The 24857-nt window shown below is 37.4% G+C and overlaps 2 protein-coding genes across 5 annotated transcripts in view; one reads left to right on the plus strand and one right to left on the minus strand.

The window, feature by feature from the left end:
- Positions 1–457: 457 nt before the first annotated feature.
- LOC121320718 (quinone oxidoreductase-like protein 1) lies at positions 458–20713 on the minus strand. 2 transcript variants are annotated; one of them, XM_041259296.1, is made up of 14 exons: positions 20445–20713; positions 17502–17623; positions 13679–13756; positions 12812–12884; positions 9779–9823; positions 9266–9334; positions 8170–8303; positions 5818–5929; positions 4649–4669; positions 3156–3254; positions 2686–2804; positions 2322–2427; positions 1838–1883; positions 458–1065 (listed from the first exon to the last, which is right to left on the minus strand). In XM_041259296.1, exons 2-14 carry the CDS (start codon positions 17565–17567, stop codon positions 966–968), a joined length of 1068 nt encoding a protein of 355 aa, XP_041115230.1. In that variant the 5' UTR covers positions 17568–17623; positions 20445–20713; the 3' UTR covers positions 458–965. The 2 variants fall into 2 exon arrangements, with proteins under 2 accessions (XP_041115230.1, XP_041115231.1); XM_041259297.1 differs by lacking the exon at positions 4649–4669 and having other exon boundaries at positions 20445–20712.
- A 165-nt stretch (positions 20714–20878) lies between these two features.
- Positions 20879–24857, plus strand: part of LOC121320719 (intersectin-1-like) — a 73720-nt gene continuing 69741 nt past the window's right edge. For 2 of the 3 annotated variants that reach the window (XM_041259298.1, XM_041259299.1), the window contains exon 1: positions 20884–21035. The gene's annotated coding sequence lies outside the window, so the exon portion shown is untranslated. Of the gene's footprint in view, positions 21036–24857 lie in introns of all 3 variants that reach the window. The other variant, XM_041259300.1, reaches the window with a different exon arrangement.

Consider the following 24857-nt stretch of genomic DNA (forward strand, 5'->3'; position numbering starts at 1 on the left):
TATGGAGCTTTTTTATATGGAGATTGTCCACTTTAGAGATGTATAATTCAGTGCCACCCTCTGATGCACCATCCCCTCATGTTTGGGCTTGCTGTCTGCTTATAAACTGCTGTGCATTATTTCAAGCAGTTATTTCAATGATAACTAAATACATTTTTAAAGTATCCAATTACCTTGAGTCATTGGTTGCCTGCTTTTCTGGCCTCCTGGTGCTAGCTGTGTGCTGTTCTTTGTGTGGAGATACAAGCATGATCCTATCAGTGCAGATGACACTTGTATGTCCACTGCTGATAACAAAGCAGCCAGGACAACCACAGGTGTTGCCATTTTTACATGCATACTGGATTAACCCTTTAAGAGCTTATTCTGTCGTATGCCGATGGTAATCAAAGCAGCAGTTATTAGTTGGATACTGATGAGGGTTTCTTGGCGACACGATGAAGTGTCAACGAAGAGGTGACTATTCACACTTTATTACATGTCTGAAAACACTGAAAGCATTTCAATTTATTAGATCTAAACTTTGAACGCTGGAATGTATAGACTAGGTACTGGAGTGAAAAAAATTCTCAGCAATGATAAAGAAAATGAATATTCTTAAAACACTTAACAGTATAAATCTGTAATGCACACACTGTACAGTATTTTGTTATGATTATCTCAGATAACTTATTGATCATTACTGTATTATGTTGTTAACCTTTTTTAATAACTTATAAAACAACATCAAAATGATAAAATACCAAAATAGCCAGGTGTACTTCTGTGCTACGTTGGACCACTCTAAAAGGCAACACTACAATATGTACAACACTGCAAAGAATGATTGTTTTGTTTGTAAACGCACACTCTTTACACATGTTACAAACACAAGGACTTAAAAAAACAAGAGATGGCTTGTACAGGCATTTTCGATCCAGTGGAACAAACACACATTACCACTGACATTCGCTGAAACCAAGGCTTCACAGTTGAATAACATGTCTCTTTCGGACTTGTTTCTTCTGAACCATTTCCATAGAAACAGTAGCTTCATAGAAAGGAACGGGATCGTCCAACTGTGGCCTGAAAGAAAGCAAACAGTATCAAGTGTCTCCAGTGTGCAAAATGTTCAGCAAATATTAAAGATCTATTTATTACCACCATTTAAACAGAAGGCGCTTATAAATTAAAAATAAATTAATTGGGCAGCTATCGATCTTTCTATCTATCAACTTCATTTCTTACCTCAGCTGTGCTATGCAGGGGTGGGGGACTGACAAAATTAAAATGCCAGTACATACTGGGTCTTTAACACCCTAAAGCTTGAGCACTATCAGAAACAGTTCACACAGTATAAAAACAGTACTTCTAATATTATGCATTAATGGACCACTTGTTTTCAAAGGCTTTCTACCAAAATGCAACTTGCTGCATTTTTTGTTGAAGTAAAATAATAATATTTTTTTTTACAAAACTAAAAGCAGCATCAAAGAAGACATCAGGTTAAGGACTCAAAAGTGTACCTGTTTGATGTTACTACATTAACAGTTTATTTTTCATTTACAAAAAAGTGCAAATTGCCATTGGTTGAAAGACCTCGATGAATTTGACCCAATCTGTATCTTTCACTATGCAGTATGTACTGAACCCCATGAGAGGGGAGTTTTTTCAGCTATACAGTAGCAGCACACTGATATTTTTTCCACCATTTCATATCTTTTCAGTATTGCCCTGCAATTTACTCACAAATGTTGTCCTACAGGGTACAGTACTGGTATATCAATTTTGTAGGCTGCTGATCTTAAAGGATGTACTTTACAATCTTATTTTCATCCCCATAAACTTTGATATTTACCTGAAGATCCCACTGGATAGCTTTTCAATCACATCCTTCATAATATCTGTGTGCACTGTTAAGGCAAAGATTATACAGAACAGGGCATAAAATGTAGTATCAGAGACAAAAACAAAACAAAAACAAGCATAATGAAATATTTCCATTTTGATTCAATTTCAGCTGTGCATAATCTCAGATTCAGGTTTGGTTTCATCCAGTTAACAAAAATCACCATTACTTACCAAAAGAAGAAATCGTGTTACTGTCAGACAAATCCTAATTTATAAACCACTGCATTGGCTAATATATTGGCTAATTTTGGTGGAGAATGATCCGCCACACAATCCTCACATACTGTACAATGTCAATATCCAAGACTATAATCTGCTGAACCAAAAGCCTGTACTAACTAACTCCATGTTCTAAAAACCGCTGCGTTGTGTCTTTGTGTGTGTTCTCACTTAAGCGACAGAGTTGTTACACGTGTATCAGAAAAGGATACGGAGATACTTTCCCTGATGAGCGCTTGACATATTCCACACCTCGTCATTCAGGAAAGACACTGTGGCTCCTTTCAAGAAAAGGCTACGGCTGTCCGGAGGATCCAGCTTTAAGTAAGAAAAAAGGAATTAATCCAAGCAGAGCCCAGGTCAGTTTGGTCTCAGGCTATAAGCAAAGGTTCTACATCATTCAAAAGTTCTTTCCCCTGCCTAGAACATTCTTTCTTCAGCATAAATAAAGCCCCACTCAAACATAATGTTTTGTTCAATCAGAGAGTACTGTAATGTTCTGACAGCAAAGCTTGAGTTTGGCAGTGAAATGAGTCACGATTTCTGTTCGCCACAATATGAAAGCGATGCCCAAACCTGCAGGTTTTCCTCTGTAGTGACCCAGTGACCACCGACAGCCAAAAGTGTGATGATGTCATGTTTGTGTGGCAGGAGCTTCTTTGAAGTGGATTCACTGTCTGTGCTGTAGAGCCTTACTGTTTAAAAACAAACAAACAAACAAACGAGAAAAAAACAACCCTCATGTTTGTCCACTTTTCCTGTACAACACTTGCCAATGCTTTAATACAAGTTCTGTAGCGTATCTCCTTTACAGGCTCGTCATTATCCGAAAGCACTTTAAGATGTGGGGAACAAAACAAACAAACAAACAAACAAAAAATAATAAATATACCTAATTATTTGGGGTTTTGAAGAAGTTCAATGGAAGTGTCAAGTAAGGGTTGCTTTCACACATGGGTTCTAATGGGGACACAAATAATTCTAAAGTTTAAACAGAATTGTGCTAGACAGCTGAACCCAGCTTCTTCTTCCCCCAGACCCCTCACCTCCAGCGTCAATGACGATGTCCACTCCCAGGCCTCCCGTTTCCTCCAAGCAGCTTTCCACAAGGTCAGCTTTCCCATCAGATGTGTTAATTACCCTGACTGAGGGAGACAGGAAAGTCTGTCAGATACACTCTGCTATCTGTACGCAAGATTGGCAGGACACTTATACAGTGCACTGAATATTTCTTATACAGCATGCCGCTTGCTGGTAAAAGCTTGTTCAATGAGTGAACAGTAACGATTTTTTTTTTTTTTTTTTTTTGAAGACCACATTCAAACAGTAATATGTAAAACCCATAGAGCAGTGTATAGAGTAAGGACCAATGGCCAGTACACTCTATTAAGACTACTCTAATTGATTTAATATTTTGATTTGCGTTAAAATGTACTATCTATATTTTCTTCTTTCAGATTTTAAACTAATTTCAAGATGTCAAGATAGTATTTTTGAAGTGTCTTGCTTGCTTTAAAGAACCTATAATGATATAGTCTTAAAACTGGTCAAAAAGGGTAGAGGCCCTGTACAACAGGATGGGTAGATCTGTGTTGAGTGTTACCCGTTACAGTGACCTTCATAGGAAATTATAAAATACCAAAACTGAGATGTAACTAATTGTTTCCATTGAGTCCATTTCTTCACCTGGGGTAAATGAAGCACACAACGTACATACATACTCTTAAGTCCCAAAGCTGACTGACAAGACTCATTATGAAACTCAGGTTGCACCAAATTTCTGCCAAGGGTACAGGGAACTCAAAGTAACATTCTGGCAGGTGAAACCATGGTAGAGGGACAAGTTTATAATGTTTGGCTTTTGCAGGCTGGGGGCAACTAAAACCATACATAACCATAAAAAAAGAATCAGTTCATGATTAAGAAGACATACTTTTGGATCTCTAAAGTGAATGTTTTGGAACGGTATATATTGTGTTTTACTGGTGCTCTAAGAAACTACTGGGAAGGTACATCTGTAACATAGGAGGTCATGGCTGGGATCCAGGTCAGATCCCAACACTACTGTCTGCTATGTCAATATACTGTATAACTGGGCTCCATTTGCAGAGAACAGAGACACGTCTTTATATTAGTCAACTCAGTCAGCTACAAGAGAGCTCATTACATACTCTCCACTCCCCAGTGAAATATAGCTTGCCCCAAACCACATGTTACATCGCCAATGATATTGAAATTGGTACTTGGTGCACGACATGAGTATTATGAAATGTAATTACATCTACTGACCTTCAAAGGTCAGGGTCTTAATTTATTGGGTGCCACTGTAAGAACTGAAGGTAGGTGCATCAGCATATTTACATGCATGAGGTATGTCCTTACTGTGTAACTACTGAAATCTTACTTAAGTATTCTGTAGCACTCAGCACTGTACAATTGGTGGCATGCATGTTAAAAACACAACCTGCTTAAATTACTTTGCAATCCCTACAAGTATGATGAGCAGTGTAAGCTACAGTCACGTCAAGCACATACTTACCCACTAAAGATTCCTGGAAGCCTTTGTGAGTCGCAGTGACAAAACCGAAAAAAAGAAAATCAATAAGCAGAGTACAGACATAGTGCCCGGGCTATACAAGTGCTGCACAGAAAATGCTGATCCCCTGCATGCAGAAATGTCCACTGAAAAGTGTAATGACTGGCATTTTTCTAATTTATTTTCAATGGCATAAAGTTGTAAGCATTTTTATATTTAAAAACTGAAGGTACAATTATTTTATGAGATCCTGCAGTAGGAGAAAGTAACAATAAAACACACCACATGCTTTATGATTTTTTTTTTTTTTTTGTAATACAACCCTTCGCTGTTTACCCTGGTGACAAAAGGCTACCTTAGAGTCTGTTTGAACAGCCTATTTGTGCAATTTTATTGCAGGTTATATGTTAATTATCTTCAGCTATCAACGAACTTCCTTTTACTGCAGAGCAGCATCCTCCCTCTGTCCTCTTTTGCCGCCATCCCGCTTCCTGAAGCCATTTTACACTGTGTCCCTGTGAATATTTCCGCTGCCTCCTCAGATACTTCCTTATGTCAATTGTATAATTTTTGTCTTTTCCACATATTGTTGCTGTTTCAGATAACATCAGGTTTGGCTGAGGACAGTAATTGAAGATGTGACAACAGTGAATCACCCACACCTGTTTCAGGGGTTATGAAACAGACCAGTGGAACACTTTGTTTCCCAGACTGATTCTCAATACAATACAACGAAATTCCAAATAAAGACAAGGGAATCTGGTAGTTAGTTAACAACATTTGTCCGCACACCTTGATTTAGTGTAAATCTACAAAGAGTTCAGCAGACGAGAAGAAGCCGTTCGTACCACCTTTCTCCTTGTTAGCACATTATTTGCTCCTACCATGAAGATTTTTAAATATTCTCATTGTTATATTGGTATAAAAAAAGTGTTTCCTACCATCTGTTCCAAACTACTTTTGCACAGCTTCCATATAACCTCTCTCGTTCTTCTCTCTGTGCTAAATTTGAAGACTTGGGTTAACTTTATCTGTACCATTTAGGATTTGAATCATCTTTCTGCTGTGACTTCCACTTTCTCACAACCCATCACTGCACGAGCCCAGCTTCACAATGAGCGAGCACAACTTATTTTCTGGAAGCAAATCAGAACAGTGAAGAAGCAGCTTACCTACTGTAGGTCTCAGCTGCTCCAGGTGATGCCTGTCTTCAAGGCACAGGGCAGTAGACAGCACCTTGGCGCCTCTGTGATGAGCTAGCTGTACAGCTATTGTACCAAATGGCTGGAAACAATGAGGAAAACAATTTGCGTTGTCATCCCATTCTGATTATGGATATGCAGCAGTAACTTTTCAGGGAATTATACACCAGTACTGTAAAACAAACTTAATTAATGCAAATGTTTGATGGTCACTGAATTAGAACCACAAAGTCATTAATTGACCCATGCAAAAGGAGAGGTGCTTTCAGCCAGGATATGTAAAACTCAAATCCTCAATTACAGTTTGATTTTCCCGGTGCACTGACTCAGTGTTTTGTAAGTTAAGGTACTTAGAGCTAACAAAATAATTCAAAAGTAAATCAAATATGTACCTCCAGCACTTTGTAGATCTCAAATGTTCCTGTATGAAATATACACGGCATGGTGAACGTGCATTAGATTTTTAATGGTATTTTTTCATAGCTACTAGTGAACAAAAAATTGGCATGCAATCATTTGAATTCTGCACTTCTGCTCAAGAAGGAAGGTAGTCATCGTTAAAAATGTCTGAATTGGGAGTTGGTGTTCTTTTTTTTTTTTTTTAGAGAATAACACTTCCTGAGAGAATTAAAAAAAAAAAAAAAAAAAAATATATATATATATATATATATATATATATATATATATATATATATATATACACACACACACACACACACACACACACACATATATATATATATATATATATATATATATATATATATATATATATATATATATATCTGGAAAAAATTAAAACCACTGCAAAATTATCAGTTTCTCTGGTTTTACTATTTATAGGTATGTGTTTGGGTAAAATGAACATTTTTGTTTTATTCTATAAACTACTGACAACATTTCTCCCAAATTCCAAATAAAAATATTGTCATTTAGAGCATTTATTTGCAGAAAATGACAACTGGTCAAAATAACAAAAAAGATGCAGTGTTGTCAGACCTCGAATAATGCAAAGAAAATAAGTTCATATTCATTTTTAAACAACACAATACTAATGTTTTAACTTAGGAAGAGTTCAGAGATCAATATTTGGTGGAATAACCCTGATTTTCAATCACAGCTTTCATGCGTCTTGGCATGCTCTCCACCAGTCTTTCACATTGATGTTGGGTGACTTTATGCCACTCCTGGCGCAAAAATTCAAGCAGCTCGGCTTTGTTTGATGGCTTGTGACCATCCATCTTCCTCTTGATCACATTCCAGAGGTTTTCAATGGGGTTCAGGTCTGGAGATTGGGCTGGCCATGACAGGGTCTTGATCTGGTGGTCCTCCATCCACACCTTGATTGACCTGGCTGTGTGGCATGGAGCATTGTCCTTTGCATTATTCGAGGTCCGACAACACTGCATCTTTTTTGTTATTTTGACCAGTTGTCATTTTCTGCAAATAAATGCTCTAAATGACAATATTTTTATTTGGAATTTGGGAGAAATGTTGTCAGTAGTTTATAGAATAAAACAAAAATGTTCATTTTACCCAAACACATACCTATAAATAGTAAAACCAGAGAAACTGATAATTTTGCAGTGGTCTCTTAATTTTTTCCAGAGCTATATATATATATATATATATATATATATATATATATATATATATATATATATATATATATATAAAAAGAGTTTTTCTTTGAAGAAATAATTAAATACATGAACTTGACATTTATTTCCTTTACAACAGTCGGTAGCTGAGAAGGCATGCCAAAGTTTCATGTATAAAATTGAAATTCCTGCACTGAAAAAACAAATATGCTTTATAGGAAAATGAGAGATCTATAAAATGATGGCAATACACACTTGCTAAGATTTTATTTTAAGACAGTCTGACACCACTTTTTTATGCATGAAATGTTCTCTCTTGAGGGTGTCACCCAGGCACTAAAAATATCCTTATCTGGTGGTAGTCATTGTGTTGCAACATAATCATCATTTTTACCTCTGGCTGCCAGCTGTTAACATTGTTAACATTTTCATTTTTTGTTAACATTTTCAACAGAACAGCCTGTATAACACCGGTGTGTATGAAATTCATGCAGCTCCATTTGCACCAGATCATCTAGTAAATGAATAATATGGAAATACTGAATGTGCCACACTGCATTTAATCCAATTGATTATTTAACTTGGACACAGCTATTTAACCAAACAATATTATTAAGGGAAACCCCTTTTTAGATCACTTTTCTTTAATATCGGTAGTTGCAAAGAGTTTTGGGAATCCCTATTAAATACCAAATGCCCTTAGAAACTAGTGGATACCTACACTTGCTCCATCCAGCACTAAGACAGTGTTGCCTGCGGTGATGTGAGACAAGACATGCAGGGCTGTATAGGAGCGAACTCCATCACGGATGGTACCAGCAGCTTCCACCCAGCTCACCTTTTCTGGCTTAGGCACTACAGAGGAGAGACAGCATCCGTTCTGACAAATACTGATAGGCATTCATAATTATTAAACCTACTATAAACTCTGTCAGTTCCATTAATTCCCAACATACACAGGGATAAAAATAAGATTCCTATCGCATAGCAGTTTCACCCATTCCAGGTTTTACTACAAGCTTGATTAGCCACTGTATCGGTAACAAGCTCAGGTGTCTTATTAAACCCCTAGAAAAAACCAAGAATGAATCAAACTGCTATGCAATTAAGAAATTCAAGAACGAGGAAAGGCCATTCGGCCCACCTATGCTCACTCGCTTCGGTGCCAGCGTGGGAGTCTTCTTTCCAAACTTGATACAGAAGAATATTATATGTTTTAGCAAATCAGGTGTAGCTACAATAATTGCTTGTCCTGCTCAACAATAGTCTAGAACAGTTTCATGGACATCCAATTAATTTAATAGATCAAAACATAGCACACGTATGTTATCATACTGTATCGCAATCAAATGATGTAATTTCAAACTCTCTCACTCTAAACTTAAGTAAAAAAAAAACGAACAGTCATTTCAGGTGTTACTTTGAACTTCAATTTAGTTGTTCCTCAATGTAGATTTCACCTAAGTTCAGGTGTTACTAATTAAGTTCAAGCTTCTATGCAAAATACATTCTTATTTCCAGTCCAGTGGAATCCCAGTGCACACACTCATAATTACATATTTTTAATATCTGACATTTTTTTATAAGATCTGGAGTGTATCAGATTATAGCAATCTATGCAGTTTATGATAAACGTTTGGTGAACACAGACAGACAAATACAATCAGCACATTAGGGTCCCTATTTTTTGAATGAAGAACCTCATCAATGATTTCCCCTTAGAATTTTATCTGCAAGAAAACATTCTTGCTATTTTGTTGATTTACAATATTCCTGAAGACCAAATGTCCCAGTCATCACTCAAACACACACCTTACCTAAATGATGCTCGTGGACCAAAACCACATCACACAGACCAGAAACTTCAGCATCCAGTGGTAAGATTCCTGTTAAGATGGAGCTGTGTGTTATTGCTGACGATACAGCTGAGACAGTCAGACAGCTAGTTACTAGCCTGGTTGAAGTGCTGAAGACCTGTACGCTATACTAAGATGGAATAAGACTCTTTATTGAGCATCATTTAAACCAAAACAGATTGACTGTGTAGCCAAATTGTCGCCATTAAATGTTTTACATCTTTTTAACTGTAATGACTGGGTATTCCTTTGTATTTTTAACAATAACAAAACAATATTCCTTTGTAACTTGCAGTCTGTTGCTCCGAGGTCTCATGGAATTATAGGCTGTTGATAAAAATAATTAAAAAAACATAAGTGATCTAACTGCATATTGCTCAAAGTGTCACTCTCTTGCCAAAACTGTTTTCTGCTTGTGTGTTCATGTTCTGTCTTCCACTGTACTGTATTCTGACCGTTTCCAATTGAACTTACCAACAATCTCTTCGTCCGGTTGAAAGAAGGTTACCTTTGGTCCCACTGAAATAGATGTAGAAAGTATTAGTGGAAAGGTAACAAACTACCCATGTCGAGCATTTGCTTTGTGTTGTAGGACGTCTTGGTTTCGCACTTTTACATAATATATGAAAATTAATACATTATGATCATTTTTTTTATATGGCTGAAATGGTAAATATTGTAATTTTTGGGAGAGAAAGCACAACCTGTGTAGAACTGAGCCAACTTGGGTTACAGTCCTTGTATAACTCACACTTTATAGGGACTCCAGTATATACTACTGAAGGATGTGGGCTGTACGCTGCAATTCTTGGTGAGTGACTCTCCATTTGACAGTCCAAAGGAATGTAGTTTGTTTGCCTGCAAAGCTAGTTTCCTTTTTTTGTATACCTTTGAGGTCAGTAATGGGATTCTCAATAGTATTTTAGCACAACAGAAACAAGCAGGCAGAGGCAAGTACTCGACAGAAACCTAGCGGAAGAAACTGGTGTATTGCCATCACTCAACAAAACAAAACAAAAAAACAGGTGGGAAAAAATTTACAGACTTTCTACACTTATTTAAGGAATATTGGTTAAAAAAAATGTTTAATTACAAAATCTTTGTTATCCAAAAAAAAAAAAAAAAAAAAATTTCGGGTTTGTACCTGATTTAACCCGATTTCTCCCCCCCCTTGTTTGTTCTGCATTCGGGTTAAACCCGAAAACTCCCTGAATAGGCACATAGTGTATGTGAATAAACGCATGCACAGTTGTCTGTGATTGAAATGCAACAGAGCAGAACTGGCTTAGATGACGGTAAGCTGATTTACCTATTAGAAAAATGTGGCTTCTTAGTGTAATTTATAGTTGCTTCTTTGCACACTTTTCTTCCCAGTTATTTGTTTTATGACTGTGTGTTTAAGCCAAGAGTATTTAGATGTAACAGTTGATCGTTTCTCTTTGTAAAACAGCATGGAGTAAAGTTGTTTAGTTTCCCTGTATGTTCTGTGTGCAATTATACTTGCAACTCCACTACAAAATAAAACTTGATTGGAACGGAGAAATGCCTCCATGTACTGTGTGTGTGTGTGTGTGTGTGTGAGAGAAAGAGGGGAGAGAGAGAGAGAGAGAGGGGAGATAGACGTCGTCAAAATTTTGCATACCCCAATGTGTGGAAATATACATACGTTGGGGATTTAAACTGTTGATGACAACTTTGTTATCAACACTTTGTGCTTAAGCATTTCTTTCTTTCTAAACAAAACCCGATTTCTACCCAAATATTCTGCTTTCAGGTTTATGCATGCAGAGCCTGTACTGTGTGTGTGTGTGTGTGTGCGCGCATCTTGTCAAAACACGCCACTGTATCTTTTCGTGTAATGCTTTCTTATCTCCAGAAACTTTTTTGGCATTAAATAATCACAGTTCTTGAAATTACATGGCTGTCCGTCCATAAAACTCTTCAGTGAAATTAAAAGGTGTTATTAATATTAATAAAGGCTGCTACCCACCAGATGCGATGCGACAAAATGAATAGAACCTATACTTTTGAGAAGTATCTTTCACACCACAAGTAACGCGGATGTGGCACAAGCGGCCATGGAGCGACGTGAAATAAATAGGACTGAATCCTACTCTGCGATTTGTCGCGCAACAACTAGGGAATTGACCAATCAGAGAACAGCTTTAGAGCACATGGTCCACCAATGTGAAGCAGTATCCAGAATGATGGAGGAAACAATAATACCGTTGAAAAAATACCCATAGCTTTATGACAAAGGTTATCACAATTATAAAGATACAGATTTGAAAGACAATATATGGGAGTCCATTTCAAAGGAACTGGATAAGCCTGGTATGTATGATTTATTGCCATATATGTTGAAATACTGTCAGAGTAGACGCTCACAATTTCAACATCATGTTGATGTATATGTGCCAGTGTTATCATAGTGTTGTCAATTGCATGTTTTAATAGTTATATAGTTCTGGCAGTTTTCAAGCCTGTCACATTGCTTGCTTGTTGCTTTTTGTGTGTATGGTCACGTTGCCTCGAACGTATCTTGTCGCCTAATGAAAAATCGCATCATGTCTGGTGTCTGGAAACCTTAAGGCATTGTTCCGATCCAACTGGTTCTAAACAATCTGTGCTGTTCCACTTCGCAGACAAGATCTCAAACTGATGCTACAAATCCATTCCACATCAATAAGAACGCATGGTGACTGACATCATTGTTAATGGCATGCACTTTTATTTAAAGCTTTCGTTCCTTACCTGTTAAGTCCTATAATGTGTTGTTCTTGATCCTTCCTAATAACAGTTTCTGCTTCAATCATTATTCATATTTAATACAGCTGTTTCTAGGATTTGAGGTGACAGAACTCTCAAACATAAACTAAAAAATGGTAAACTGTTATGGACATTTCCAAAAGGCAAATTATGCATTCAACAATATTTGTGTGAAAGGCTTTTAAATGTCCAGTTAATATGTTCTTTCCAATGACATCGCACTCTTCTTCAGTTTACATTTGCAATCTGAAGGTACATATATTTAAAATCTATTTAAAAACAAGGAACAACTTCAGTGGGCAATCTTTTAATGCACACCTTCTCGCTTAGTCTTACCTCCGTGACATCATTATCCACACCATGCTCAAAATCACATGACCACACTATACACACACATGAAACCACCTGACCACATTCTATTAGCTTAATTCCTGCCTGCCAAATACAGCGCAAAGTAGATACCCAGAAATAAGAGATTTTAGCTCGCAAGCTTGTGACTCAAGACGAAGAACAACACCTAAAACCTATCAATGCTCATCATCACAACAACTGTCAGAAATAACATACTAACATGAAAAATAATGATCAGGTAACGTGAAAAACAACGACCACAACAGTAACTGCAACAGAATTTAAAAGCAGAAGCTGACGGTCATTGTATATCATTCTTACAACAACAAATACACAAGTGAGATATTAAGGAAAACATTCGCCAAAAATGAAAATCCTTTGCCTCACCTTCAAGGACGACTCCAGCAATTTCTCTTCCAACCGGCACTACATCTTTTTGTAACTTAAGGTCTGCCAGGAGCTAGGATAAGAAGAGAGGTTTCAGTGGTGGGATAGCTGATTGTCATGAAAGAAATTATTTAAAAGGTAAAATCCCATAACAAAATGGCATTCTACAACAAGGCTTTTCTCTGGCACTACACAGACATAAAAGTGATAAAAGCTTATCAACTAAAAAAAAAAAAAAAGGTTCAGTCCTCCGTAAATTCTGCCTTCCAGCTTTTAAAGAGTTCTTACAGTATATATCATATCCAATTTAAAAAACACGAAAGTCAGATTTACCAAGCTGTTCCTTCAGAGAAAAAAAAAAAATAATGAGGTGCAAAGGTTTACTAATTCTGCACATTTGTGTTATTTTGTTTTCATTATTACACAGGAAAATACATTTTACTTTAAAATATTATATTTCTTCAACAGAAATGCACACTTCTTTAATAGGCAAATCTATAGCGCAACGACAATGAATCATTCTAGAAAGTACACCCTTATAATGGACATCTCCCTTGTCTCTTACTTCCATCTCATTCAAACGACCTACGTTGTTTAATTAAAGTGACTGCTCCCATTACATGACTGACAGTGCAAGGGGTCCTTGTAATCCCCTTGGCCAGGCCCACACTCGCTCATGTATGTCTCCCCCTGGTCAGAGGTGTCCCTCACTCCCTGATAGTCTATTTTCTGTTTGTAATCTTAGGTTGTTTCTAAACAGCAAGATATCTATTTTTAAATAGCTACTGTTGCTTTACTAAGCCCATGGACTGCAGGATTATGTGTAAAGATCTGTAGGTATGACTATAAACATAAACACATACATACCTTTGTATCCAGTGGACTTAGGGCACAGGCTTTGATCTGTACTTTGACATAATGGTCACTTACTGCAGGAGGAGGTTCCTAGGGTAAATTTGAGAATGGTTTGAGAACAGCAGTCTAGAATATTGTCCACAGTCTTTTGAACTGGGTGAAAAAACAATACAAAAATGGATGTATTTATAAAAGTGTATGTTGTAATATGGGATGTGCACCATTGATGCAGTTCCCCTTTAAGAATATATAAAGGATATAATATCACTGTTAAAACAAAAGATGCTCCTTAAACAATAAGGCTGGTACTTACTCTTATTGTTAGAAAGGGTTGTCACTGAATGAGTTCAATTTTCTTAAAGGTATCTGCTTTGCACAACCATACTCCTGGTACTTGCAAGTCTTAAGTCGGTTAAGCAGGTGTTAATTATAAAAATTGATAAAACATTTAGGAAACATTTACATTAAGAATAGGGCTAGTATTTACCTTAGCTGCATTGAAATAATAATCAGCTGACTCCTCTAGTAATGCTATATATTTAGGTAAAATAATGTTCTGCAGTCATCTTTAAATGGTAACAATGAAGACAAGTATTCTGTTGAAGCATTTCTTTATTTAAACATTGTATTACTATAGATTTTATGATTGAGTGTTTGAAGGTATGGATGAACTGGCTGGTTCAATTTTTTTTTTTTTCTAGACGACAGAAGTGAAATCCTTTAGATTTTAAGCTGCATTTACACAGCCATTTCTGATCCGGATCAAATGCATCAGTACATTTGATCATGATCAGGGGTGTTGTGTTTACACAGCCATTTGAGGAGGATCAGCTTTAATGCAGCCTGAGGGCTTCACATGCACACTTAGAGAGTAAGATTTTAAGAGTTATTTTACCTATGTTATATATACAGTGCCTATAGAAAGTCTACATCCCCTTGAACTTTTTGTTGTGTCAGTGCCTCAGAGTTTCATGCATTTAAATGAGGATTTTTTTCCACTTATCTACACACCATACTCCACACTGTTAAGGGGAAAAAAGTTTTTATTGAGAAAAATTATATATTAAAAATACAAAACTGAAAGATCATAAATGGGTAAGTCTCCACCCCCCTGAGTTAATACTTGGTGGAAGCACCTTTGGCAGCAATTACAGCTGTCAGTGTGTTGGGATAGGTCTCTACCAACTTTGAAATATTTGACCATTCTTCTCCACAAACCTGTTCAAGCTCTGTCAAGTTCCTTGGGGAGTTTTGATGGACAGCAATCTTCAAGTCATGCCACAATTTTTCATTGGATTTAGGTCGGGGCTCTGACTGGGCCACTCAAGGACATTTACCTTTTTGTTCCTTAGCCACTCCAGTGTAGCTTTGGCTGTGTGCTTTGGGTCGTTGTCATGCTGAAAGGTGAACTTCCGTCCCAGTTTCAGCTTTCTCGCAGAGGGCTGCAGGTTTTCCTCAAGGATGTCTCTGTGTTTTGCTCTATTCATTTTCCCTTCTATCCTGACAAGTGCCCCAGTCCCTGCCGATGAGACACATCCCCATAACATGATGCTGCCACCACCATGCTTCACAGTAGGGATGATGTTCTTTGGGTGATGTGCTGTGTTGGGTTTGCGCCAAACATAACGCTTTGCATTTAGGCCAAAAAGTTCCATTTTAGTTTCGTCAGACCATAAAACCTTTTGCCACATGTCTAAAGAATCTCCTGTGTGTTTTTTTGCAGACTTCAAATGGGATTCAAGGTGGGATTTCTTGAGTAATGGCTTCCTTCTTGTCACCCTACCATACAGGCCAAATTTATGGAGTGATTGGGATATTGTTGTCACATGCACACTTTGACCAGTCTTGGCCATAAAAGCCTGTAGCTCTTGCAAAGTTGCCATTGGCCTCTTGGTAGCCTCTCTGATCGGTCTCCTTCTTGCTCGGTCATCTAGTTTGGAGGGACGGCCTGATCTAGACAGGGTCTTGGGGGTGTCATAAACCTTCCACTTTTTAATAATCTTCTTGACCGTGCACCAAGAGATATTCAAGGCCTTTAATATTTTTTATACCCATCCCCTGATCTGTGCCTTTCAACAACTTTGTCCCGGAGTTCTTTTGAAAGTGCCATGGGGGAAAATGTATTTTGGGGGGACGACGACAAACTGCTTCAATTGTGTTGACGGGATAATAAAACAATGAAAGACATCAAAGTACACTAACTAAAAAATGACTCCCGTATAAACTTTTGTGCTGTGAAAGAAAATATCTATTGAGTTTTGACTGTGAAAAGCTTGAGAAGCTACGGTCGGATTAAATTAGAAAGTATCTCTTGACTTTTGACTGCGAGAAGCTATGGTTGGATTAAATTGAAATATTAACTGCAAATTACACAGAATTAAGCCAAAATGCAACCCAGTACTTGTTTATTTTTCCCACAAATCATTCTTGTGATAATATCTTTTGTTAGTAATAATGTTTGTAGTAGGTAATATTATTTTATAACTCAAGCAACCCCAGAATGGAAAAGGGTGCTGGTACCAGCTTTATAGAACTGTTAGGGTAATGGATTATTTATTTACTTTGAAACACTATAAGTGAAATAAATATATTGCTATGTTTGTATGTATGTGTGGCAGGGGGAGATCTGTGCTGTGCTGGCGTGTTCACAGTACTGCAGGAAGAGGGCGGCAGTCGTCCAACAACCGCCTGTGAGTCATAGCAGTGACACGGGGAGGTGGGAAAGTGGGTGTGTGGACTTTCCCCCTCTCTGAATGGCTGAGAGGCGAGTCTTGGGAGATTGCTAGCCCTATAAAAAAATGCTCTGCTGTTTCCTCAGGTCTGCCCTTTAAACGCGCCGAGAGTGCGGAAGCGCTGGTCGAGGACCGAGAACCAGTCGGGAGAAACAGAAACTGAGTGTGTCAGAGCAAGACAGTGAGAGCGGGGAACCCTTGGGCAGACCCCGGAGTATTGTAACGGAGCAGGCTAGTTAGCCGGCAGTGTAGGAAGGTGATCTGGGTCGCACGGGTAGCGGCGACTGGGATATAGCTGTCAAGTGCAGCACCTTTGTAGTTTTGTTACTGTTTTATTTTCCCTGTTTCTTTGTGTCTTCTGTTTTGAATTATTGTTTCGAAGCCCCTGCAAGGGCGCCGGTATTGTGTACCATCGCTTGGTATGCCCATGGTTCTGTTTACCATCGTTGGTAAATCAGACCACAGACCCACAGCGCCATCTGCGGGATAAAAAGAAAAATAGCACCCTGAAATAAAACTGGGCACCTGTGCGGTGTTGCCAAATTCACCTGTCTGTCTCCTGTGTCAGTGAATTACCCACCACCCTTCCACAGTATGCATATACGCCAGAGGGAATGTTTTAGTCTGGCGCCCGCTTCAAAACAAAGGACGTCACTGCGCCCCAGTGCATGCTGGAACTGGAGCCAGTCGAGTGTTTACATTGACAGGATCAAATGCTATCGATGCATTTGATCCTGATCTGTACCATCTCCCTGAGAGGTACATTTGATCAGAATGCCAAGCGTTTACACTGCCATTTCTGAGCAGGATCAAATGCTACTGATGCACTTGATCAGGATCAGAAATGGCAGTGTAAATGCACCTAATGTTATTTTATTGTAACAATATTTGAGATAGCAGGCACACACAATCCAGCAGGCAAGCAGACACGTACACCTACACATTTCACAAAAACAGTAAGCCTCCACTTAAACAAACAAACAAACAAACAAAAAAAAAACATATGTTTTCCTGTGCCATAAATCAGTTACCTACAATCCAAAGAGACTGGATGAATTGTGTTGCACCCCCACACCCCCGTCTTTCTCTGAAAAATCTCTTACTGTTTCTTGGATGACAAACTTCACATCTTCTGCAGACTCGCTCAACTGACAGTAAAGACCCTTCATTCTGAAGTGACAGTATCTATGCAGCAACAGCCCCAGATTATTCTTGAGAAACTGGACTGAAAAAAAAAGAAAAACATTGCATCAGTACCCTAGGGCATTCGCTATAGTGATAAAATCAGGCAACAGGGTAACTGGAGAGTATATACTGCTTGAAAAGATGAAACTATTCAACATAAGGACCTGGCACTTTGAAATGCATGTTTCTGTTTTACTGTAGTAATATTATAGCAGAATTGTGTTTTTCTAGAATCTGCTGAATTGACATGGAAGACCTAAACATTGTTAGGTAACACAACTTTCAAAAATGAACACAAGAGAATACTAATTTATTTTAATGGTGACAGCATTCAGTACAAAAACAGTTTTGTAGAGTCTTCTGAATATAATTTACACACCCCAAATAGCTACTTGAATAACAGTGTATCACTACAGTACAGCAAATCGGCATTAATAATTTGTAATGGTCTGCAGGTTTATTTCAATCCCGATTGCTAAAATTGACTGGCTCCAGCCAGGACAGTTAACTGGGATGACGTGAATACATGACACAGGCATTAGTCAGACATCTTAGAGTGGTGATATTATGAATACAGAAACAAATGGCATGACTCTTTATTCAGGAATATTTCAGTTGCAGCAGTCTCTACATATTGTAAAACTTCATGGGGAGTGTGTGGATTTTTATTTTAGTCTTTATATCAAATCTGAAAACATTCAGTATGAACAATTTAACAATTAGCAAAAACACCGTTGTTTATGAGATGTGATGTTGTCTTCAAACAAAGGGAAGGGGCTAATCCTAGGAACTTTCCCCTAAAATTCAGAATGTTCTAAAAACATTTTCCAATTACAAATAATTTATCGTACAAGAAATGTTCTTTAATTGTTGGATTAATTTAGTGCATTTGAGAGCACTTAGTAATCACCCAGTTCTGTCCACAGGAAGATTACCTGGTACTGTAAATACTTTCAATACATGATGTTGTCTATACTGGCAGGTTAAATAAAGGTTGATTTGATCAACTTATGTATTAAAAGGCAAACACGTATGGTTGTTTACTAATAGAAGTCTTTGTGACAGGCAACCTATGGCTACAACACTGAGCTTTAGAAAACTAACCCCAGCTTGCCACAGGGGTATAAATTAGGGCTGAAATTTTGCCGGTACTCACTAAGGGACTTATTTTGATGCCAATACTGGGTACTGGGACTTATTTTATCAGCTTTTCATCCAACGCAGATGCATTCCATCCACTCGCATAGTCCACTAGCGCAACGTTTCTCAAATGCGCTTTCATCACTGAACACAGTTCATGCTGCTTGCATTCTGTTTCATCATACTACTATTATTTCTGTTAGCTGCTATCGGCCACCATTAACTTCAGTATAATCATTGCATGTTGACTGGGCGAGCTTTCATTCTGATCAGATTTCATTTTGGCATGTGTCACAAATCTCTGCCCATTTCGTTTTGTGTCAGTGCTCATTGGTTGATCATCAAGACTTTAGCAGTGTGACGTGAAAACAGCGGTATGGAGTAATTATTATTATTATTATTATTATGGAGTAATTATTTTCTTTAGCGCAGCGAAATAATAACTGAATATTCTAACACCCATTGCTGTATGTGAATTTGAAGGCAAAAATCCACGTCAGTGTCTGCCACAAATTACACCGCTGAAAGGCATCAACAAAAAGCTGCTTCAGAATTAGTAAGCGAGTCAGAATTGGGATACAGATGCAGGTGTGCTTCAGCCTTGGCCCAACTTGCAAGGTACATGTTAAGTATAGTGATCAATGTTTTGTGTTGTTGTGATCCTACTATTTTCTGTTATGAGAACTGTAATAAACGAAAACCAAATCGGCGAGGTGTTTTTTTCTTTGTACAGTGCTACTTCTATAATGTTTCTGCCTGAAAAATAAATTCTGGAATAGGCCATGGTAATTCATCTACACAACACAACAGAGAAGCACACCGAATATATTACTGTTGGATAAGTAATCAGTAAAAATAAATACATAAATAAAATTTACAAAAACTAAAACAGAAATATATGTTCTAATCCAAGGTTATCATTGTAGCATGGCCAGGTCCTGCTGTAGGTGAGTACCCAGGGTCTGGAAAGTATGGGGTTGATTTCAGAGAATACTGTGGCGATTAAAATGCTCAGGTCAAGTAAAATGGTCAGGTGAAGCACATCATTTTTCTTATAGTAGTGCCTGTTCCATTAAATATTAGAGGGATATTTTAACCCCTATTGCATTGTTTGACGTACCTTTTTGTATATCTCTTTCACAGAAGTTTTTTTATACAATTTTTTTCTAATACCATCCCCTTTTTAGGATATCTTGAAACTAAATTCTCTCTCTACAGCACTTACTGCTAGTGTAATATTTATTAATGCTTGTCTAAGGTTTGACTTAAGTGTTATATTACAGTACATGACAGTGGTACAAGCAGAGGGTACAAAGTTTTCAGTATTGTCAGCTTCTTTGTTTGTGGTGAATTGGTTATATTTTATCAGTTATTTTTTAAGGCTTATTTTGTATTCAGAAATGTATGGTGTACCGATATGTATACATTTTAAAAGTATTTATCCATCAGCACTCAAATTGTGTAAATTATTAAAATGTTTACACCCGGCATTTTTTTATTAAGAATTTCACCCTGGGGTATAATGGTATATAGGATGTCGTAGATAAGTACAGTGCAAACAACTGGGGAAACGTTGATTGATCTGCACCCTGTTTGGCATATTCTGCGTACAAACCAAGTGAATCATGTATAAATCACACGACTCCCTTGATACATGTGTAAATCAGGTATTAAAATAGACCGATATCACACTGAAAGGCATCAAAACTGAAAGACCCTACCTGAAACTCGCTCCCTCTCATACCCAGATCCACACAAGGCCCGCCTCAGAGGTCTGTGTGCGGTTGTTGCTCATTTTCTCATTGGCCAAACCCCAACGTCTAAAGAGAAAAAAAAAATAACGTTAAACGAAGACCGCCTCATTGCAACTATAATTGGTCAAATGAACCTTAAATTCGACTCGCTCGATACTTCTATTTGTCAACTACGAGTCAATCACTGGCAAAGCACTTAGAAAAAAAAAACCATGATCTTGCGCTACCTAAATCGTACAGTTCTTTATCTATTGGCTAAAGTTTCTGCCGCTCACAAGCTAGTCTGTAGATAAATGACAGCTTTTCACGCCTATCATATTACACTCTAAACTCCTTTTTTGTATTGGATGTCTTCCCTTTCCATTCATACTATTGAGGTAAAGAAGGCGGGATCGGCCCGCGGGGTTGGTTACGCCGCAGTACGGCGGCTCTGAGAGAAATAAACTGAGACGAAAAGGAAAAAAAAAAAATACTGGCAGCAAGAAAGGATTTTTTTTTTTTAAATACATTTTTAAATCGACTTTTTAAATATAATTACGATGGATCTCCAACGATGAGGTAAGAATAACGGATTCATTTTTATGTTATGTTTTTCTGATGAAGAAATGTGAACACAACGAGTGATGATAATAAGAATTCCATGAAAAGAGGAGTTGCAATTGTACTATGGGGTCACCCTGGAAGGAAATCGCTGCTGTTTTATATATATATATATATATATATATATATATATATATATATATATATATTAATATATATATATATTTTTTTTTTCTCTATATTTATGCTTATGATGTACCTCACCACCTTTGATAACTTCAAATAACAAAGGAATACATTGTCACGTGTGTCCGGGACGTAATTTAAAATAAAAATTAATTATGCTTCATTTGTGGTACAAGTGATGCTGTCTTACCTTCTCAGACTTTAGACTTACAACAAGAAATTTGTTTTCATTCATTATTCATACATTTCACATCGTGTCTTCAGCTAAGCGATTAGTGATTTATTTAGCTTATTCAATTTTATTTTGCATATTGCATATTGTTGTAAAAAAGGGGTCACTTCGTTTACTCTTAGGGGGTGGGGAATTAACTTTGGTCTTGAAATGGAATCCCAGCCGCCTTCATTAAAAACATATGGGTACACCGTTTTTCATATGTCATTTTAGTATGATTTGGTTAGTTTCACCTGACAAAATTCAGACGAATGTTTAGGGCGCAAAGCGTTGCAGGCTGTACCAGTACAGCCTGGCTTTCAGTTTTACAGCTGTTCGTTAAACTGGGTAGGCTAGAACTGCGTGGTAAAATTCCTTTATTAATTAATACCACTGGCTACTGAACATCATAAACGCATGATTAGACAACACTTTAAAACTTACATTGAAGAGTGAACCCATTTTTATAATTTAAATGCAAGCTTCTGCATTCGCTTGGTATTCATGTGTAAATATTTCTTCTTTGGGGGCTGTAGGAGATTTAAATGAGAAACACGTGAGGTGTTGAATTGGCCTGTCTTGGGTCACGACTTTTGCAGTGAGTCGTAGCGGGTGGTCCTGTAGCTTCAAATCTACTTCACTCATCTAGCAACACCCACAGAAACTACTGAATTTCAACTGTCCTCTATCATATATGTGCTGTATACTGTAGATGTGCAGATGATTCTCGTTTGGCAGTTTCCCGTAGTGTAATAAAGCACAATGAAATCACGGTAACGCATAGTTGTAAAACCCAGACACGCATGGTAATGCATATAAAATGGTAAACTATAGGAAATGTATAGTAAACCAAAGGAAAAACTTGGGAAAACTGCAAAATGACCATGTAAATTTACTGTGGTAAAGTGCAGCAAAACCTATTAAAATATTGCCTTTAATACCCAGGTTTTGTAACATAGGAGGGGGTTGAAGAAATGGTCTTGCCTTTAAAAGCTGAAAGGAAACCACAAGAAGGACATTGATTTGTGTGTGTGTGTGAGCAATATGTGTTACTCCAGTTGTGGAGTACATAGTTGTGTAGCCATTGCCTTGTTTATATGCCCAATCGAATTGGGTTCAAGTTATTATTAGAGGAGTTTCTATCAAGCTGGTTTTGAGATTAAATCAGTTTAAATAATGTCCAAGTAAATTTAGCAAATATAAGACTGAATCCTGGTTGGTTGGATTGGGGCCCACAGGGAGCGCTGCATTAGCTGTTGTGCAACCCCTGCTGGGGAGGTGACTTTCACATTGGGGAGAAAACTAAATACTCTATTGAACATAGTATATTTTAAATACTTTTAAGAAATCATGAATTTTCTGGGCCACAGGAAAAATTACAGGAAAAATAGCAGAAGGGTTTTCAATATTTGGTTGAATTGAATTGAACAGAATATGAACGTAAGTCTTGTTTTGGTTCTGAAAACAGGAGACACCTGAATAATCTTGGATGATGTTAGGTGAATTCTCAACATTGAGGTGATTGGTAGGGAATGCAGTCATTTTTGGCTGCCTCTGTGGGTGTAGTAAGTGCCATGCCAAAACGCAAAGAGATTTTCTTTGGCGATATTCCATTCAGATTAAGACACATAATGTACACCGTAGAAATGTGTAAGTCAGGTTTCCAAGAAATGTGCTACTGAGCTGTTGAAATTGCAACACTTTATTTTTACTCCTCCTATTACAATACATGTAGGCCCTACCCAGCCATCCCTATTGTACTGTACCCCCCTTTATAGTCAGACCTGCTTCAGGGATGAGTCAGTGCTTTTTTTAAGGATTTAATCCACAACTTGCCAAGTCTAATAGTCTGTTTGTGCCCTTTGCATTATGTGGCAAAGGGGAAACACTAGTTTCCTTTTCTTTATGCTTTAAGTAACAGGATTTTATAGGTATGCTGCTGTCAAAGAATTTTACAGTACTGTGTATGTCAACTGCTTTACTGTAATGTTTAGATTTATTTTATTAAGTTGGCTTGGTTGGGGTTGCAAATTCCCTCAGTGTTCTCATTTCTGACATGCTCCTACTGTAAACCTATGTTACTGTAATGAAGTCATCCAAAAATAAATATGACCATCAAGCATGATCAATAATAGAAACAACTGGCCTCCAATTCAGTTAGGTTTTTAAACAGAGGGGATAAAAGCACATTTGTATTTGATATGGTGTAATCAAAAGTGTGTATAGAAAAGACATTCAAACATTCAGACTCCACATTTTCAAAAGGTTTGTGCATTTCTTACTTTAACAAACCATACAATACAGCAATACACATTTTTTTTTCTTCAGTATGCCAAGGCATTTTGTGGTGATGTTTTAAATATAAGGTTTTTTTCAGTAATGAAAGTACTGAATTTCAAGAGGCATCCCAGCATCTTTTCTGTTTCAGGTCACGCTGTCAGGAGATTGTTACAAATGGATGGTCTTTAGCAAGAAAATTAATTTGGTTTTGGGCCAGACATCTTGGCATGATTTTTTAGAAAGGTTTCAGAAAGATTGTTGGGTGGGGTCTTCAATACGTATTTCGTTTCTTGACTTCCTTGTGATCACTGACTAACTGATACATTTAACAGTAAATGGAGACTGAACTGTACCCTGTTTAGTAAGTTGGTGGTGTTTCAGATTTTCACAGGCATTATCAGTCTTAAAGAGGATAAAAACATTTTAAAAGTAACAATTTTACTTGTTAACTCAACAAGTTACCAATAAGACTGAAAGAACAACTGTGATATTTGGAGAGCTATTCTACTTTCACAGACTGGATAGCCACATGCCCTACTGTGTTCTGTGCTAGGTTAGCTGGACTGTATGTAGATCATCCTCCTAGTGACATGGTCCCAAGGTCATGTCTGCCAACAGCAGATGTCATTTTGCCTACTCGGCTGCTGTAGCTTGCACAACATTACAACGTTACTTTGGGTAAAGAACTTATTTTATTTTTTTGGGACATAGACCTAGTTCAGTATGCATTTAAGCTCTTATGTCACAATTTTGGCAGTGGGGGTGGGTCTCCATAACATAGAACTGGAACTTAATAAATGCTTTTCTAACAGCACTTTTGGAGGCAAGACCTTCTTAAAACCGAGCGTCTGCTTTTTATTAAGGTACTGTAGTATCACAAAAGAAAAGGTTTTGTTTGTACAGCTTGAAGTTGTTTATTTTTAATATCATGTTACTGAACTTGCCAATAATTTAGCTTCAGAACAGAGCTCTAGTGTACAGTACATATCTATCATCTAAGTCGTTTAGCATGTGTGGTTCCCAGTGCTAGCTGGGCAGTGAAATGAAAGGATATTCTTTGCAGGGATGGAAATAAAAATCCTATTGCGTAGCAGTTTGATCCAAATTTCCTAGTTTTACTATGAGTTTAATAAGACGCACCGGAGGAACCGTGTTCTAATGAA

The sequence above is a fragment of the Polyodon spathula genome, chromosome 9, assembly GCF_017654505.1.
Source record: "Polyodon spathula isolate WHYD16114869_AA chromosome 9, ASM1765450v1, whole genome shotgun sequence".
In the NCBI taxonomy this organism is placed as follows: domain Eukaryota; kingdom Metazoa; phylum Chordata; class Actinopteri; order Acipenseriformes; family Polyodontidae; genus Polyodon; species Polyodon spathula.